At 42.8% G+C, this 18469-nt stretch overlaps 1 protein-coding gene across 1 annotated transcript; it reads right to left on the bottom strand.

Annotated features, from left to right (window-relative positions):
- Positions 1–13285: 13285 nt before the first annotated feature.
- On the bottom strand, positions 13286–18111 carry Nefl (neurofilament light chain). The gene is made up of 4 exons (XM_006992030.4): positions 16884–18111; positions 15861–15985; positions 15113–15432; positions 13286–14562 (listed from the first exon to the last, which is right to left on the bottom strand). Exons 1-4 carry the CDS (start codon positions 17928–17930, stop codon positions 14426–14428), a joined length of 1629 nt encoding a protein of 542 aa, XP_006992092.1. The 5' UTR covers positions 17931–18111; the 3' UTR covers positions 13286–14425.
- Between the last annotated feature and the right edge of the window lie 358 nt (positions 18112–18469).

The following is an 18469-nucleotide window of genomic DNA, read 5'->3' as shown; positions in this document are numbered from 1 at the left end:
GGCCACTGTCTGCACCATCCACAGTCACGTTCACAGTGTCAAGAGCCAATACACAGAAACAAAATACATATTCTTTTAGGGAAAAACTTTTTTCCCAAACAAAAACACTTAGAAGCATGCATTTGGCATATTTATAGAACTTTAACTTTTTATATTTATTTTATGTGTATGAGTGCCTGCATGTATGTATGTGCATCATATGTATATCTGGTGCCCATGGCAGTGAGAAGTGGCCTCAGATATAGAACTGGAGTTGCAGATGAGGGTGAGCCACCATGTGGGTTGGAACTGAACACTGGTCCTCTCCTAGAGCTGTAAGTATTCTTAGCCACTGAGCCATCTCTCTAGGCCCCTTGTGGATCCCCTTAATGTCTGGCTTCACAGATGGCAGCTGAAGTCTCATATGGGCTTGTGGTCCAGCTGACGTCATATGGACATGTGACTGCCATATCACACTTAACCTCTGGGTAAGCTCCCACATACACTCATAAGAACATGAGTACAAAAAAGGGACAAGGATTTTTTAGTATCACTATGAAAATATTTTACATCTCACAAGCCTCTGAAAACCTCTCTCCAGACCCCTTCATGTCCTGACAATCCCGACATAGTGCTCAGAACAGCATCCCTCTCCAGACACCTTCATGTCTTGGACCATACTAACATGGTGTTCAGAACAGCACCTCTTTAGAAAAAGTGTAAAACAGCACTCCACAAGTTCTGAGGCATATTTCTCTGACCCCTCTTCTCTTAGCCTAATGGTTAAAGCATGAACACATTAAGAATGCAGCTGTGTGATATATAACACCATCACAGGTAGTGATGTGGTTGACAAGTGTTAATTACTATTGTGTCTCTCAGATGGTTCTACAATTAATCGACTGTGCAAGACTCAGCAAAGGACTCAATTTGAGTTCAAATCCAGAAGACTGGTAGACTTGAATGGAAGAGAAAGCTTCCTCTGGATTTTCTAAGTGACACTCTGTGTTGACTTCAACTGGAGTTAGGCCATAAGCCATGGTTGGATTAGCAAAACCTGTGGCATTCCCATCAATGGGCACTTTCAGATCCTTTCCAGAAATTACAGATATATACATAAATCACGTGCATTCATCAATAAGTCAAAATTGTTATAACTCTTGCTGCTACATTGTTATTTAATACATTGATAAAGGATATGATATTAAAGATGAGAAGTAAATTGACAAATATTTCAATACAGACTTTCAAAGAAGAGTTAATGTCAATACTCCTCAAATCATTCCACATCATCAGAGAAGCTTCCTCTGGCAGGAGGTGGAAACAAATACAGAGACCAACAGCCAGACTGTATGCAGAGAGTGAGGGACCTTGGAATGCTCAGCCCTAACTCTCTCCATCAAATCCCTTCTTTCAGAGTTCAGGGTGTCTCCATCAAATCCCTTCTTTCAGAGTTCAGGGAATCAGTGGGAGAGAAGCAGAAAGAGTGTAATAGCCAGAGGGGATGATGGACACCCAGAAAAGGAGGACCCTTCTACCAATAGGATCAATACTCATATAAACTCACAGAGACTGAGGCAGCATGCACAGGCCTGCACAGGTCTTGCAACAGGTTCTCTAATGTATATGATGGCTTCCAGTTCAGTGTTTTTGTGGGATTCCTGAGTGTGTGAACGGGTGGGTCTGCAATTCTTATGCCCTCTCTTGGGCTCTTTTCATTGTTTGTCTTGTCCAACTCTGATGTGATAGTTTTTGTTTATCTTATTATATTTCATTTTGTTAGAGGGCCTGGCACAATTATAGTGTCAAATGCTCTTCCACCCTGTCCTCATCAGTACACTCATTATTATTCGGTTATGTGTTTCAACTTAAGTTTTAGAACATGTTGTGAAAATTATAGATGGTTTGACAATGAATATCTCTACCCAATAAATATCTAAATAAATGATCTTCTATTAAGTATTTATTTAAGTAATCTGCTAGTGAAATTATATGTTCAGACGATATTATGAGACTGGAGAGATGGCGCTTGTTGCTTTTGCAGAGAACCCAGATTTGGTTTCCAGAACCCATATTTTTGTTCACAACCATCCTTAACTCCACCTCCAGGGGATTTGACAAGTGTCTGACAAGCGGGTCCCAGATAAGCATGTGATACACATACATTCATGCAGGCAAAACATCCATACTCATAAAATAATTAAATCTTTAGAAAGGCATTATGTTTATTTTAATCACTCCTTTTGTGGGAGGGTAGTTATTTTTGTCATTTGTTACATATGTATATGTGTGAGGTTAGTGTGCATGCATGTATATGTATTCATATGTGTGGAGGTGTACATGTGTGTGCAGGTACATGTTCAGCTATGTGTGTTTGGAAGCCTGGGGTTGACATGTAGAGACTTTCTGTATCACTTTCTGCTGTAGTCATCGAGACAGGGTCTCTCAACAGAACCCTAGGCTGGTTGATATGGGATAGTCTGGCTATGCAGCTTCTTCTGGGGATCCTGTCTCTTCCTTCCCAGCAAGCTGGAATCACAGGTGGGTCAGGACTCCCAGAAATTTACTTGGGATCTGAGAACACAAACTCTGGTCCTCACGCCTGCACAGCCAGTGTTTTATCCTCCTAGACATCACTCTTCTCCCTGTACATTCATAGTTCTCTTCTACAAAGGTTGACATTATACTTTGTTGTGGAATAATCTTTCTGTACACTGTGAAGATGTGTCATTCTGATTGGTTTACTAAAAAGCTGAATGGCCAATAGCTAGGCAAGATTTTCAGGCACATAGGATTCTGGGAAGAAGAAGGGGGAAGTCACCAGGAGACACAGAGGGAGCAAGACCTACTGGAAGACAGATAAAGCCACAAGCCACATAGCAATACATAGATTAATAGAAATCGGTTAATTTAAGTTGTAAGAGCTAGTTAGTAACAAGCCTAATAATAATAAGTCTCAGTGTCATTACTGATAATAAGTGTCATTACTTGATAATAAGTTTCTGTGTCATTACTGGGGAGCTGGCAGACCCAAAGAAAAGGTCCAACTATAATACTTGGTTGCTATAATTTATTTGAAATGAAATTAATATTACTTTAATTATTGGGGATAAATATGGTAGCAGCTAATATAGAACTTATGATAAGTTGTGACTGAAAAATGATAGTGCTAATTATTTTCTTCTGTGCTTAGATTCATCCCAGCTGACATCTAAGATTTAAAAAAAAAGTCTTAGGTTTTAAACATGAGTTTACATGAGCAACTTCTACTAAACAAACACAAAATTAATCTATGTTGATTACACAGTAGATAAGCAGTGCCTTAGTATGCAAACGTCTTTTTTTTATTTGTAAATGAATGGAGATACTGTGGATTAGTTTGCATTTCTGGAATACATTAAAGATGCCTTCCCTCCCCCAATAACAGCCTTTGATTGTCCCCAGAGATATCTCAAATTGTACTTATAATGCAGGATCTTGTTTGTGGAGCTGTGCAATTGAAGTCTTATCATCACCCTGATATGTTGTTCCCCTCTTAGACACATAGATGCCATCCAACATCTCCACATTAAAAGTCCTGGCTAGATCAGGGATACAAGGGATATATTTTAACATAGTAAAGGCAGTTAACAACAAGCCTATAACCAATATTAATTTAAATGGAGAGAAACTCAAAGCAATTCCACTAAAATCAGGAACAAGACAAGGTTGTCCAATCTCTCCATACCTATTCAATATAGTATTTCTATCAGAAAATGAAAAGATCTCCCATGTTATTGGATCAGCAGGATTAATATCATTTTAAAAAATGGCCATCCTACCAAAAGCAATCTAAATGTTTAATGCAATCCCTGTCAAAACTTCAACACAATTCTTCATGGATCTCAAAAGAATAATTTTCAGCCTCATATGGAAAACAAAAATACACGATAGATAAAAACAATTCTGAAGATTAAAGAATTAAATAAAAGAATTGCTGAGGGTATCACCATTCCCAACTTCAAACTGTACTACAGAGCAATAATAAAAACAGCATGGTATTGACACAAAACCAGACATATTGACCAAGAGAATTGAATTCAAGACCCAAGCACAAATCCACACACCTTTGAACGCCTGATTTTTGATAAAGAAGCCAGAAACACACACTGGGGGAAAAAACAACATCTTCAATAAATGATGCTGGTCACACTGGATGGCAGCATGTAAAAGAATCCAAATAGATCCACACTTTTCACTCTGCACAAAATTCAAGTCTAAATGGATCAAAGACCTCATTGTAAAACCAGATACACTGAACCTGATGGAAGAGAAAGTGGGAAATAGCCTTGAACTTATTACCACAGGAAAAGACGTTCTGAATAGAACTCCATTAGCACCAGCACTAAGATCAACAATTAATAAATGGGACCTCGTGAAACTGAGATGCTTCTGGCACCCTACAGATGGGAAAAAGTTTTTACCAACTACACATCTGATAGAGGGCTAATATCTGAAATATAGAAAGAACTCAAAAAACTAGGTATCAAAGAGGAAAATAATCCAACTAAAAAGTGGGGTACAGATCTAAACAGAATTCTTAAAACAGGAAACTCAAATGGCTGAAAAACACTTAAAACAAGATGTTCAGCATCCTTAGTCATCAAAGAAATGCAAATCAAAACTGCTTTGAGATTTCATCTTACACCTGTCAGAATGGCTAAGAACAATAAAACAAATGATAGTTCATGCTGGTAAGGATGTAGCATAAGGAGAATGAGGAACACTTCTCCATAGCTGGTGAGATTGCAAATTGGTACACCCACTATGGAAATCAGTGTGGCAGTTCCTCTGGAAGTTGGGAATCAATCTACCTCAAGATCCAGACAGATATACCATTCTTGGGCATATTCCCAAAGGATGCTTCATCTACCACAGAGACATTTGCTTAACCATGTTCATTGCAGCTTTGATAGTAATAGACAGAAATTGGAAACACTATAGATGTTCCTCGACAGAGGAATAGATAAGAAAGTGTGGTATATTTACACAATGGATTATTACTCAGACATTTATAGAAAAAAATGAAGTCATGAAATTTTCAAGCAAATGCGGGAACTAGAAATATCATCCTGGGTGAGGTATCTGTATTAATCAGGGTTCTCTAGAGTAACAGAAGTTAGAGAATGAATATATACATATATTCATGAGATTTATTAAAATGATGTAATGGCTGCAGTCCAGCTAGTCCAACAATGGCTAGCCATTAACAGAAAGCTCAAGAAACTAGCAGTTGTTCAGTCCACAAGGCTGGATGTCTCAGCTGGTCTTCAGTATATGCAGAAATCCTGAAGAAGTAGGCTTTAATGCCAGTGAAGGAATGGACTTGCTAGCAAGGTGAGAGCAAGCAGGCAACATCAAAAGCTTCCTTCTTCCATGCCCTTATATAGGCTTCCAGCAGAATGTGTGGCCCAGATTAGAGGTGCACTTTCCCAGCTCAAGTGATCCTTATTAAAGGAATACCTTTTCACAGCTCAAATTATCTAGATTAAAGACATGTTTTCCTACCTCAAGATCTAAATTAGAAGTGGATCTTCCTACTTCAAATTAAGCAAAATTCCCTCTCAGATGTGTCCTCCATTTTGAAGTTTTAGTTACTTCCAGATGTAGTCAAGTTGACAACCAAGAATAGTCATCACAGTATCTCCAGACTCAGAAAGACAAATATGATATGTATTTGCTTATATGTAGATAATTGTTAAGTCAATGATAACTAAGCTACAATCTGTAGAACCACAGAGGCTAGGTAGAGATTAAGAGACTAGTGGGTACAGACAAATGTCATTAGGAAAGGGAAATAGAATAGGTAGTTATGGATAGATGGAGTAGGGGATTGGAATAGGAGGATAAAGTGAAGCTGGGAGGGTAGAGAGGAATGAGGGAGGAAATACCAGAAGAACCAGCTAAAATGAAAGGCCATTTGAGGGCAGTATGGAAATCTAATATAGTAGAAGCTTCCTAAAATATATACATATGTGAAAGCAATCTAAATGAAATTGCCAAATGCTGGGAGAGACAAAGCCCCAACTAGAAATTTTTTTTCACCAAATGAAGCTTCCAGTACTGGTAATGGATTACATCTAATGAGTTGTTGGCCATAGGAGTCCTAGGGAACCCTCCAAACAACCTAGACTATTTCGCCAAGCTATAGGTTGCTTGCCACAAACTGACATCAAGGCCCTATTGCTGAAGATAACACCTACACAACTCATTGAACATAGAGAAGTTGAGCTTGTGTCTCCATAGAGCCTTTGCTTCTGTGTGCTAAAGTTTTTGATACCCACCCCAGCTACAAAACCTTTGCTCTATAATGATGTCCTGCCTGCAAGATATGATAGTGCAATCGGTGTCACAAAGCTTGTGAGAGTAACCTACCAATATCTGATTTGACTTAAGGCCCATTCCATGAGATGAAAATCCAACACGGCAGGAGTGACTAAAAACCTGAGACTATATAGCCCAGGAACCTAGAGTAAAACTAAATACTACTGTTCTAATAATAAAAATAAATAAATATAAAACGTAGCAATAAGATGACTCCTAATGGCATTCTGCTACACTTGTGTCTTAGTTAGGGTATCTATTGCTGTGGAGAGACATCATGACCATGGCAACTCTCATAAAGGAATACATTTCATTGGGGCTGGCTTACAGGTTCAGAGGATAAGTCTGTTACTGTTATGGCAGGAAGTAAGGCAACATACAGACAGACAATGCTGGAGAGGTGGCTGAGAGTTCTATATCTTGATCTGCAGGCAACAGGAAGTGAACTGACTCCCATACTGGGCACAGCTTGAATATATGAGACCTCAAAGCCCACCCACACAGTGACATACTTCCTCCAACAAGGCCACACCTATTCCAACAAGGCCAGAGCTCCTAATGCTATAGGCCAAGTTACTATAGGCCAAGAATTCAAACACATGAGCCTATAGGAGCCATATCAACTCAAACCACTACAACTCGTTCATCCATCATTAGAGAAGCTTCCTCCTGCAGCAGATGAGAACAAATACAGAGCCCCACAGCCAGACATTATGCAGAGAGTGAGAGACTTTGGAACACTAAGTCCTAAATAGAATGTCTCCATCAAATCCCTCCTTTTGGAGCTCAGGGAACCATGTTGAAGAAGAGGTGGAGTGTAAGAGCCAGAGAGGATGGAGGACACCAATAAAACAAGGCCCTCTAAATCAGCAAGACAAATGCACATACAAACTCACAGAGACTGAGGCAGTCTGCACAGCTCCTGCACAGGTCTGCACCAGATAGGGTCCTAGAGCTGAAAGGAAAGGTGGACACATAACTCCATCCTTAACCCAAAAGCTTTCTCCAGTTGGTAACCACGTGCAAGAGAAAATTTAGTTTTCTCCCAGGGAATCTCATTGAGAAAACAAGCTACTCTTAAAGGAAGGTTGTGTGCCCAGGAGTAGAAGGCCATCAGAAAAGGAACCTGATGATATATTTGGAGATTCTTTGTTTCATAATGTCAAGTATTGTTTTATTTTATCTTATATTTTTATGTTTTATTTTATTTCATTTATACTTCTTTCTGCTCTCTTTATACCCTACAGGTCATTTGCACATATAATATGCCTTCCAGTTTGGTGTTTTTTATGGGATTCCTGAGTGTCCCAGTGAGTGGGTCTCTGCATCTACATCTGTCTCTTGTCCCTTCTCTTGGGCTCTTTTCCTTCCGTTTGTTCGTTTTGTTCTATTTTGATGCATTAATTTTTATTTTATTTTATTAGTATCTCTTAGAAGCCTGTTTGCCTCCTAATGAGACACAGAAAGTCGGTGGATCCGGATGAGAGGGGAGGTGGGAAGAAAGTGGGAGGAGTGGAGGGAGGGGAAACAATGATCGGAATATACTGTGTGAGAAAAAAAAATCTGTTTTCAATAAGAGGAGAAAAAAGAAATTATTTCAAAATCTTACTCAGTGCAACATGCCACATCATTTCTATTGTTACGTTGTCTGTCACAGCCTATCCTAAGTGACCTTTCACCTTCCTTACCTGGATTATTAGCATCTTAGTTCATTCTCTCTATTCTCTCTCTCTCTCTCTCTCTCTCTCTCTCTCTCTCTCTCTCTCTCTCTCTCTCTCTCTGTGTGTGTGTGTGTGTGTGTGTGTGTGTGTGTGTGTGTGTATTTAGCATCTGAATGCAAAGAAGCCAAGCTTTCATACCTGCTACCCCTCTGCCAGGAACCCTTGCTCCCCAGATTGTTGCCTGCCTGGCCCCAGTAAAAACATCCTGCTTATTACAACACCTGGAAGCAAAAACTCTCTTCTGTTTTCTTTCATGCAGCCCGAGAACACATGTAATGCAGTTTATAATTAATCTCATGGAGTGGATCAATATTTATGTCAAAATATGCATCAATAGAAGCAAGAGCTATAAAATAACTTACAAAGAAAAATAACTGGGTTTGGATAACAGGAGGACAACTTCCCTTTTTAAAAGTGAGACTCTTGTCAATCATTGTGTTTGAACCTCTTCCTCCAAGCAGGTGTCCCTGCTGAATTAGAAGGAAAAGTTTAGTGGAGCTTTGGTAGTTACCTCCAAGGATTGCTGGCTGTTTCATTATTCTTTCGGTGTGAGACCCTTTGGCCTTCTGGCTCTCATTCAGGACTCTTCACTGGGAATTGTCTGGAGGACTAAATTGAAAACAGCCGCTTCTATACAGCTGCTAACATTTGTTGTCTTCCACTCTACCGAACTCTTTACTCCCTAAAGTAAACGTATCTCTGAAGAATCTGCTGAGAACACTTTGAAAATGAATCTTGGCCAGGCCAGTCTTGACCCCTTATGCTTTCCCAAAGGAAAAAGAAGTACTTTATCATGCCCAAGATCTCCCCTACAATATTAAGGCTTTGCCTTCCAAAAACATTCCTTGCAAAATCCACTTAACCCAAGGTACAAGGTAAGGAGATATGGACTGAAAGAAAAGCATTTACATATCCAGCCAGAGTTCATTAAGAAAAAAAAAAAATATCTGAAGCAGTTTGCAGCAAAAATGAAGACTAGGAAGAGGAAGGAAAGACAAAGGGAGATATGAAGGAAGAGATAAAGAAACAGTTGACTGATGAGACATAAGCATAAGACAAGGAAAGCATCAGGCAGGAGAACAGTGGATTGAGAACAGCACCTGGGGAGCTGAGATCCTTGAAGATGAATTTTTGCCTCACCTCTGCTTTAGAACCCAGGACCAGTATCCCAAGGATGGCACCACCCACCATGGGCTGGGTCCTCCCCCATTGATCACTAATTGAGAAAATGCCTTACAGCTGGATCTCATGGAGGCAGTTCCTCAACTGAGGCTCCTTCCTTTTGATGACTCTAGCTTGTGTCAAGTTGACACACAAAACAAGCCAGTACAATTAATACCAGAATATATAAAGATACAAAAAAAATTAAACACTAAGAACACAAATCATGTCATCAGTAAATAGCCCAATGAACACACAATTATCAAAAGAAGAACAAATGGACAATAAATATATAAAAAGTGTTCAACATCCTTATCTATCAGAGAAAAGCAAAGCAAAACTACAGTGACGTCCCATCTCACACCAACAGACTGATTGTCATCGTGAAAGCAAACAGTAACAAATGCTAATAAAGGTTGAGGAATGCCTGATGCAGATGTAGAAACATTCACTGTAGGAATATAAATAAGGGTTCCTCAACAAAACACAATTAGAAATATCATATGACCCACTTATACCACTCTTGGGGATATGCCCAACAGAATCCACATTAGCATACCACCTGCACTGTTTTTATTATAGTAATGTTCACAAGAACAAAGAGTACTGTTCACAATCAGCCTAGATGTCCATCAACAGGCAGATGGATAAAGAAGAGGTGGTATAGACACAGCCATGAAAAACAAAAGTAAATTATTTGCAGGAAAATGAAAGTGGAGAAGTAGGAAGACCCACTTCTAATCCAGATCTTTTGAGGTGGGAAGATCCACCTCTAATCTGGGTCACACCTTCTGCTGGAAGTCTTTATAAAGGATGTGGAAGAAGGGAGCTTCTCTTATTGCCTGCTTACTCTCACCCTCACTAGAAAGTCCATTTCTCCACTGGTATTAGTGCCTACTCTTTTGGGATTCCAGCATAGACTGTTGGAATTCCAGCATAGACTGAAGACCAGCTGAGACACCCAGCCTTGTGGACTGAACAACTACTGGATTTTTGGACCTCCAGTTCACAGACAGTCATCGTTGGATTAGCTGGACCACAGCCTAAAAGTCATTCTAAAAAATGCCCTTTCTATATAGAGACTTATTCTTTCAGTTCTGTTACTCTAAAGAACTCTATTACAATCATGTTAAGCAAAAATGAGCCAAACTCAGAAAAACATAACACATACTTTCTCTTATGTGTGGAATATAAATATGCACATATATGTACACATGCACACATGCAGTAGAACTATTGGTGGAGAAGAAGAGGACTAGAGAGTGGTGGGGAGGCAGGAGAAGAGAGGGTAATCAAGGGTATGGGCAAAGTAAATGATAAACATGTATAGAATACATATCTTCATGAAACGTTATGTGATGAATGTATACTACTTAAAGATTCAAAAACTAGTGAGCAGGGTTGGAGAGATGACCTAGACATTAAGAGTACTTGCTGCTCTTGTAGAGGACCTGGGTTCCATTCCCAGCACCCACACGGATGCTTACAATCATCTCTAACTCCAGTTCTAGGGGATCTGATGCCCTCTTCTGGCCTCTGTGAGGACCAAGTATGCAGGGGGCATGTACATACAAGCAGGCAGAACACTCATATTTGCAAAATAAAATAAATGAATCTTTAAAAAAAATATAGCCTCAAAATCAGATTCTCATCTGCCTGATGATTAGGGAGGTGCAGAAAATTATCCAATGGTTACCAAACAGACATGAAGTCAAGTGGGAGTTGTCAACACGGTTTCTACCAGCTTATTTAATAGAGGCATTTGACCCACTGGCAAGGCCAGGAAGGCTTTCTACAGAGAATGAATGACACTTACACCTATAACAGATCTGTGAGCATGAGCTGGCCAGGCAGTCCTGAGGGTGCAATCAAAAAATCGAGGTGGCTGGAGCTCACAAAGTGAGAGGCAGAGAAACACATACAGGATGAGGACAGAGAAATAGGTAGGGATGAGAGCTCTATGGGTGTTGTGTGACAAAATATTTCCTGGGGAGACAAAACATACATGTCTACTCACCCCAGACAGGGATTCCACCACAGACCACAGTATGGATACCACCAAAGTCCAACTTTGTGAATAAATGTGTTTTATTGAAGTTACTTATAGAAATATGGGTGAAGGGTCACTTACAGGAGCAGAAAGCACTCAAAGACAGCTGCAGCACCAAAGTCACTCCAACATGGGTGACAGCTCACAAAGCTGGGAACCTGGAGCACACTGCACAGCCTGCAGGCAGCTCAACAGGTTGAAGGATGTCCTTTCCAGGTGCCTCAGTTGGTCTAAACCTCTTCCAGGCAGCTCAGCTAGTTTCTACTTCTTCCAGGAAGCTGGTGTGATGTGAGTCTTCTTTGCAGGTAAGCTCCCTTCCATCTCAGCTTTTACTACTTACTCTGGCAGAGAGGGAGCCCAGTGAATCTGGTCAGTTTCAGGGACTTCCTGAAGCTATTTTGAGTTATCTTCCTGCTTAAAGAGCTACCCTGGAGGATAGAATGATTCTGTCTCGGAGGAAACTGATACACAATACCACGCTGTGTAGATGGCGCTAGAGATCCTAAGTTTCATACGCAAATAAATAGAAAACTACAGGGACATTTAATCAGGGGATGTGCCCTGTTTTAACTTGGCTTTCCCAACTATTAGCCTACTATGTAGGAAACACAGGCAGCCCCATGTGCATGTGTATTGTTGACAAGGACCAAAGCCATGAGAAATTGGTGAGGCCTCCCCTATATGAGTCAGGCTCAGAATTAGTAAAACCTTCTTCCTCTGGCCCAAATTCAAGTGTTCACAGATGATTGATCAATGTGTAGAGAATCTAGCAGTTGCCGCTTCCTCTCCCACCCCAGAAGCTTACTGCTTGGGACTACTCACCTACAGAGACCTCCTGTCCAGACTACTAACTCCTTCCCTGTGCTGCACCCAATCAACTCACTGAGGTTCTGGTTGGTGTAAGCAGTAGGTGTGGCTCCGTCAGAGCACACAGCCTTCCTGACCCCAGCTTTCCTGTATCCAAGTGTCTGTCATGTCTTCAATGTCACTGCCCCAGTCAGAGTTCAAGATCCCAGCCAAGGAGGCTGGGCACTACTACAGGATGCTAATTGCAGTGGAGCTCATATACACTAAGGAAGTCTTTAAGACTACGGCAGGGAGCAAGGGGTGGTCTACAGGGATTCAAAAAATGTTAACAGTAAAATCAATGGGATGGGAAAAGATTAGATTAGGTGGGTGAAGGGGAAAAAAAAAACAAGGGCATAATGTCATGAAAAGGTATCTGGCTTGTACTTCTTCAAGATAACCTCAAATGGTCTTACTGTCCCCATTCAAAATCAAATATGAATTAAAAGTTATTAGTCTTAATTACATTTGGGGCTGGATGACTGGGCAGTAGGGCCACTGTAAAGGGGATTGAGGAGTGAGAGTCAGAGTCCATTTGTGTGGGGCCGAGGAAACAGAAAGATGGCCAGTGACTCAAGTGAGAGAAGATTTTCAAAAAACACTTCAAACTCATTGAATTTAGATTTTTTTCAATATTTTATTATGGCACACAGGGTTGAGTATGGAACTGTGTTCTTCAATCAAGTATTTCCTAAACCCACCAGCTGTTTGCATCAACTCATAACTAGCGAGCACAAGTGTGAAAAGCTTGCTGTCAAGGTTTCCTACCTACGAAGGAATGCCAAGAGCCTCCACAGTTCAAATTCACATCATGGTAGATAAAGAAATGTTTTGCCTAGTTGTGTAGTAACACATATTCAACTAGAAGTAAGTAATGCAAAGAGACCATGTAACTTTAAATGAAGACCGATTTGGTTTTAGGTAAAATCCCTAAGTCTCACGGGTCATCTAAAACACAGATAATGAAGAAACCAGCCGACCAAACAGTTGTCTAAGAAAACCAGAGCAGTAGGTAGGCAAAGACTTCATCTATCGTCCACACCAAACACAAGTGCAAGAATTATCATAGCCTTACCATGGATGGGGCAGATGGGGTATAGATGTGACACAGTGTCCAACCAGGCATTGAAATCCAAATATTTACCAATTAAGACATGCAGAGCAATGCCAATGCAACATACAAATTTATTATCTCCCCCAAGAAGTAACATTAATGTCATTGCCTGCTTGCGTGGTTTTTAAACGGTTTTGACATGTACAGCTTTAAAGGCAGTTTATGTGAGGCAGTAGAACGAAGCAAACAACACACCATTCATGAGCTCAGGATTCCAGGCAACATGTTTGCAGTGGCAGGCAGCCTCCGACAAGGTTACTTTCCCCACTCAAAATCAAATATAGATTTTTTTAAGTCATTCCTTTTCATTATATCATGGGCTTAGATTTCCATTTATGCCATGATATTCAAGAATATATTTTAAATGTGACCATTGTAACAACTGTGTGGGATTCATAGTCTACCCAGATTGTACTACTGTATACTTGCCCACCAGTTTCAAAATTGCCTTCTAGAAAGCCATCCCTCCAGCCAACACTGTATATTTTACAGGGTGAGCTACACTGTTATTCATGAATGCTCTCATTCATATTTATTATCAGGAAGGTTTAGGGGGAAATATTTTCTAGTCTTGACCTATTTCTCTATCCCTCAGAATGTCCAATTATGTACTGCACTTGTTAAAATTTTTATTTTATTAAAAAATGGAGGTCAGTAGTCTACTTGTTTACGGTTTGCATTGGTGCCTTCTCTAAGGTATTTTAATTAAGTTTAAAAAAAACCACAGCAAAATATATATCATTCAGTGTAACTTTATTTACTATTTATTGCACATAACTCGAGGTCTTTAATTTCTAGCCACCGAAGTTTCAAATGACTATTTTTTCCATGAAGTTGCACATGAACGTTAGTGAATTCGTTTATTCGTGTTGTGTGTGTGTGTCTGTGGTTTTTTTTTATTATTATTGTAAACATCTGTGTGATTCACATTGCCATAGATCCTGAACTCATAAGCGTGGACCATGCACAGGCTGGCAGCAAGCCAGAAAGCCACTCTGCAAGCAAACAGATACTCTGCATACGGGGAAAATTCATAGCACAACATTGAATGTCCAACCTAAGTCATCTCAGAACTAGACGTATATGGACTTCTTAATTTGTATAGGATCTGGAACTCAGCTGGTTGGTTGGTGATGAGGTTGACCTGATTTGGGGAGATTTTTTTTTTCCTGGAGTAGTCGGGAACAGGGCTCAATCTTTCTTCTTGGCTGCCTGCTCCTCCCCAGCACTTTCTTCTTTCTTCTCTTCCTCTTCAGATTCTTTGGTGTCTTCCTCTTCACCCTCGCCACCTTCTTCTTCTTTCGTGTCTTCAGACTCGTCCTTGGCAGCTTGAAGATAAGAAAAAAAAATACAAAATACAAATCCAGGTTAAGTCCAGGCAGAACATTCCTGCAGAGACTCTGTGAGTTACCAAACACTATTGCCAGAGTGAGGCTATAAGCCTCTCGGCCCCACTCTCCCAAAGGACACATTACAGACAGTGCTTGACATGAACAGTTTTCCAGGAACCACGTACTTAAATAAATGGAGATTACTTCCAGGTGCTGAAGATTTTCTCCTCTCTAGTACCTTGCCTCAATATTCTTATGTGTCTGGCACTCATGTCCTTTAGGGGACAATCAGTTCTGGCTAACATCAAGTGTTCTTTTGGGTACCAAACTGTGTTAAATGAATGTGTTAAAATATGAACCTTTTACAATTTATAATAGATGCTTATTTAAACCTGTGTGTCCTCATCACATGTGTATTGTTTATGGTTGCAAAACCCCCCATCGATTTCCCTAGGTAGTAAGCAAGGCCCCATACCTCATCCATCTCCCAATGAATACCCACAGCCAGTTTGCACTAGGGATTCTGAAGGTTTTTGTCTTTGCATACCTTCTTCCTCCTCAGCGCCTTCCTCTTCCTCTCCCTCCTCCTTCTCCTTCTCCTCCTCTTCTGCTTCTCCCTCAGAAGGGGGCTCGTCCTTGGCCTCCTCAGCTTTGACAGCCTCAATGGTCTCCTCCACCTCCGTCTGCTCTTCCTGAACGTGGCTGGTGTAGTAGGCTGGGAATGAGCGAGCGGACATCAAGTAGGAGCTGCTCTGCAAGCCACTGTAGGCGGAGCGGCCAAAGATCTGCGAGCTCTGGGAGTAGCCACTGGTTATGCTGCCCACGCTGGTGAAACTGAGCCTGGTCTCTTCGCCTTCCAAGAGTTTCCTAGGGGATGGAGGCGGGGCAGGGGCAGGGCGGGGGAGCAGGAGAAGGGTACAGTTAGACCAACCACCACTGGACATGTGTTCACGACCAGTCCACCATTCATCACTTTCCCCTATTGCCAACCTCAAAAGCAAACACAATGATAAACAGGGTTAGGCATAATTAAGATTTAATAGGGATTTCATGAGAGACTCTACCCCCAAAAAAATCTTCTATGTACTCCTATTAGATTTAAAATGTAAATGCTAAGAACAGGGCTTACATTACTTTGGGGTTAATTCCTTATGCATTTGCACCTTCTTGGAGGAAGCCCAAACTAGGACTGTTCTAGACTACTTGTGAGTCACCGTAACTCTGTGTGGACTTTGGTTATGTGATTGATCTCTCCCAAGGTGCCACGCCCACTGCCTGCACCATTCCGATTTTACCTGTAAGCTGCAATCTCAATGTCCAGGGCCATCTTCACGTTGAGGAGGTCCTGGTACTCCTTCAGGTACCTCGCCATCTCGCTCTTCGTGCTTCTCAGTTCATTCTCCAATTTGTTGATTGTGTCCTGTTGGAAGATGGCTTTAAGATTTCAAAGCACAAAGCTCTACTGCTTTTGTACTGCTGTAATATTGGTGCTAGAGACTAGTTTCGGTTAACTCCAAAGTGTGCACCTCCAATAAAATCGCCCTTAAAATTACTGCATGGTTTTTTTGTTTTTTTTGTTTTTGGCCTAAAATGTCCAGTCAAGTAATGTATGAGAAGGGGAGGAAGGGGGTGGGGCGGACTGATGTAAGCAACTTTTAAATTTTTCTTTAGTCTATTGATTATGGTAAAATGTCTAAAAAAATACAAAATTGATAAAAAGAAAGAAGAGAGAAAAGAAAACCTTTGACACACTTCTTTTAGCCAGGTCACACTTGGGAAATGGAATTTATAGTAATTTGCTAAAATGCTTTCCACAACTCTGTTTCTACTCCCCCAAAGATGAGAACTTAAAAATAAATACATAAACTGCAATAATTAATTGGCCTAAAATATTGACTGTATTCGTGTGTCCCTGTTAAAAATAAAACTATTCCAAGGCTTGGTGGCCCAGAACTAGTGAGAGAGCTAGCAGCAGTATTTATTAACCAAGAGATCCAGAAAGTGCAGAAGTAACTTGGAGTTAAGAGAGGTCAGTAAAGAAAAAGCATCAGACTAGTGGCCACGCCCAACTCCCACTCCCTCCTCCCCTTCCTTCTAACTCCCCCCCCCCCCCTCCCCAACAGCGATTCAACACAACAGGCAGCAGTGAGTCCCCGCCCCTTCCAAGTGCCCTTCCATCCTTTCTACATCCTCCCGGAAGCCAAGCCCTCTGATAGCAGCTCCGTGCTCTAGGACCCCCTAGCGTTCACTCTCTGGGTGCATCCTCCACCCCGACTTTGCAGCCTCCCCGCCCCCACTGGGCTTGGACCGTGCCACACCTGCATGGCGCTGATGTCCGCGTTCTGCTTGTCCTCCAACTCCTGCAGCTGCTTCTCCAGAGCTTCGTTCATACCCCGGCATGCTTCGATCTCCAGGGTCTTAGCCTTGAGCAGGCGGCGGCTTTCGGACACCTCGTCCTTGGCAGCGCGCACAGCATCGGTGTTCTTGGCGGCGCTCTCGGTCAGCACCGTGAAGCGGCTCTTGAACCACTCTTCGGCGTTCTGCATGTTCTTGGCGGCCAGCTTCTCATACTGAGCGCGGATGTCCTTGAGGGCGGCGGAGAGGTCGGGCTTGGAGGACACGTCCATCTCCACGGAGATCTGCGCATACTGGATCTGAGCCTGCAGCTCGGCGATCTCCTCTTCGTGCACCTTCTTCAGGAAGGCGATCTCATCCATCAGGCTGTCGATGCGCTTCTCCAGCTCGGCGCGGGCGAGCGCGGCCTCATCGGCGCCTTTGCGCGCTTCCATCAGCCGGCCCTCGGCGTCCTCGCGGCTCAGCACCTCCTCCTCGTAGCGCGCCTGCAGGTTGCGCAGAGTCTCCTCCAGCCCCTCGCGCTCGCCCTGCAGCGCCTGCTTCTCGTTGGTGGCGTCTTCCGCTGCCAGCCGCAGATCGCGGATCTCCTGCTCGTACAGGGCGCGGAAGCGGGACGGTTCGGAGTGTTTCTGGCGCAGCACCAACAGCTCGGCTTCCAGGACCTTGTTCTGCTGCTCCAGCTCGTGCACGCGCTCTATGAAGCTGGCGAAGCGATCGTTGAGGTCCTGGAGCTGTGCCTTCTCCTGCGTGCGGATCGACTTGAGGTCGTTGCTGATGGCGGCTACCTGGCTCAGGTCGAGGTTCTCCAAGCTGGGCATCAAAGAGCCGGAGCTGGACGAGTAGCTGCGGCGCACGGACAGCGAGGAGGAGACCGGCGCGGAGTAGCTGGAGTACGCGGAGCGCGCCGTGCTGTAGCCGCTGCGCACGCTGGAGATGTGCACCCGGGGTGTCTCCACGTAGCGGCGCTTGTAGGAGGTCGAAAAGTACGGGTCGTAGCCGAACGAACTCATGGTGGCGGCCGGTGGGCCTCTCCGGCCCGGGGCGGAGGTGGGGGACCTAGAGAGAAAAACGGGGAAGAAGAGGGAAAGGGGAGGATGGATGGCTGTGTGCGGCTCGTCGCGGTCCTGCCACCTCTATTTATACTCCAGGACTCTGACGCAGACTGCGATTGATCACGGTGCGCAGGCCAGTGGGGGCAGCGCGCTACTGCAGCCAAGGGGAGGATTCTGCGCAAAAGCGAAGGCGGGGGCGAGCGACAGGCGGCTGGCGAGGTGCGGCTCCAGCCTGGCAGCTTTGCTCCGGGGCCCTCTACTTTCTCTGAGACCCCCATAACCTCCCGAATCATTCATTTTCCTTTCCCACTCCCCCGGCCCACCTTGCCTATTAATACCTAAAGTCCCCATGACTCGGATCCTTAAATGTTCCAAATAAAAGGTTCTTGCTCTCTACTGACACATCAATTTTTAAAATCCAATGTCTCAAAGACACCTTGACCCCACCCCCAGCTCTCCCTTTCTCCATCAAGGACCCTCTTAGCATCCTGCTTCGG

This window comes from Peromyscus maniculatus, chromosome 9, assembly GCF_049852395.1.
Source record: "Peromyscus maniculatus bairdii isolate BWxNUB_F1_BW_parent chromosome 9, HU_Pman_BW_mat_3.1, whole genome shotgun sequence".
Lineage (NCBI taxonomy): Eukaryota > Metazoa > Chordata > Mammalia > Rodentia > Cricetidae > Peromyscus > Peromyscus maniculatus.
The sequence above is the reverse complement of the archived record's forward strand: the minus strand, read 5'-3'. Positions and strand labels throughout refer to the sequence as shown.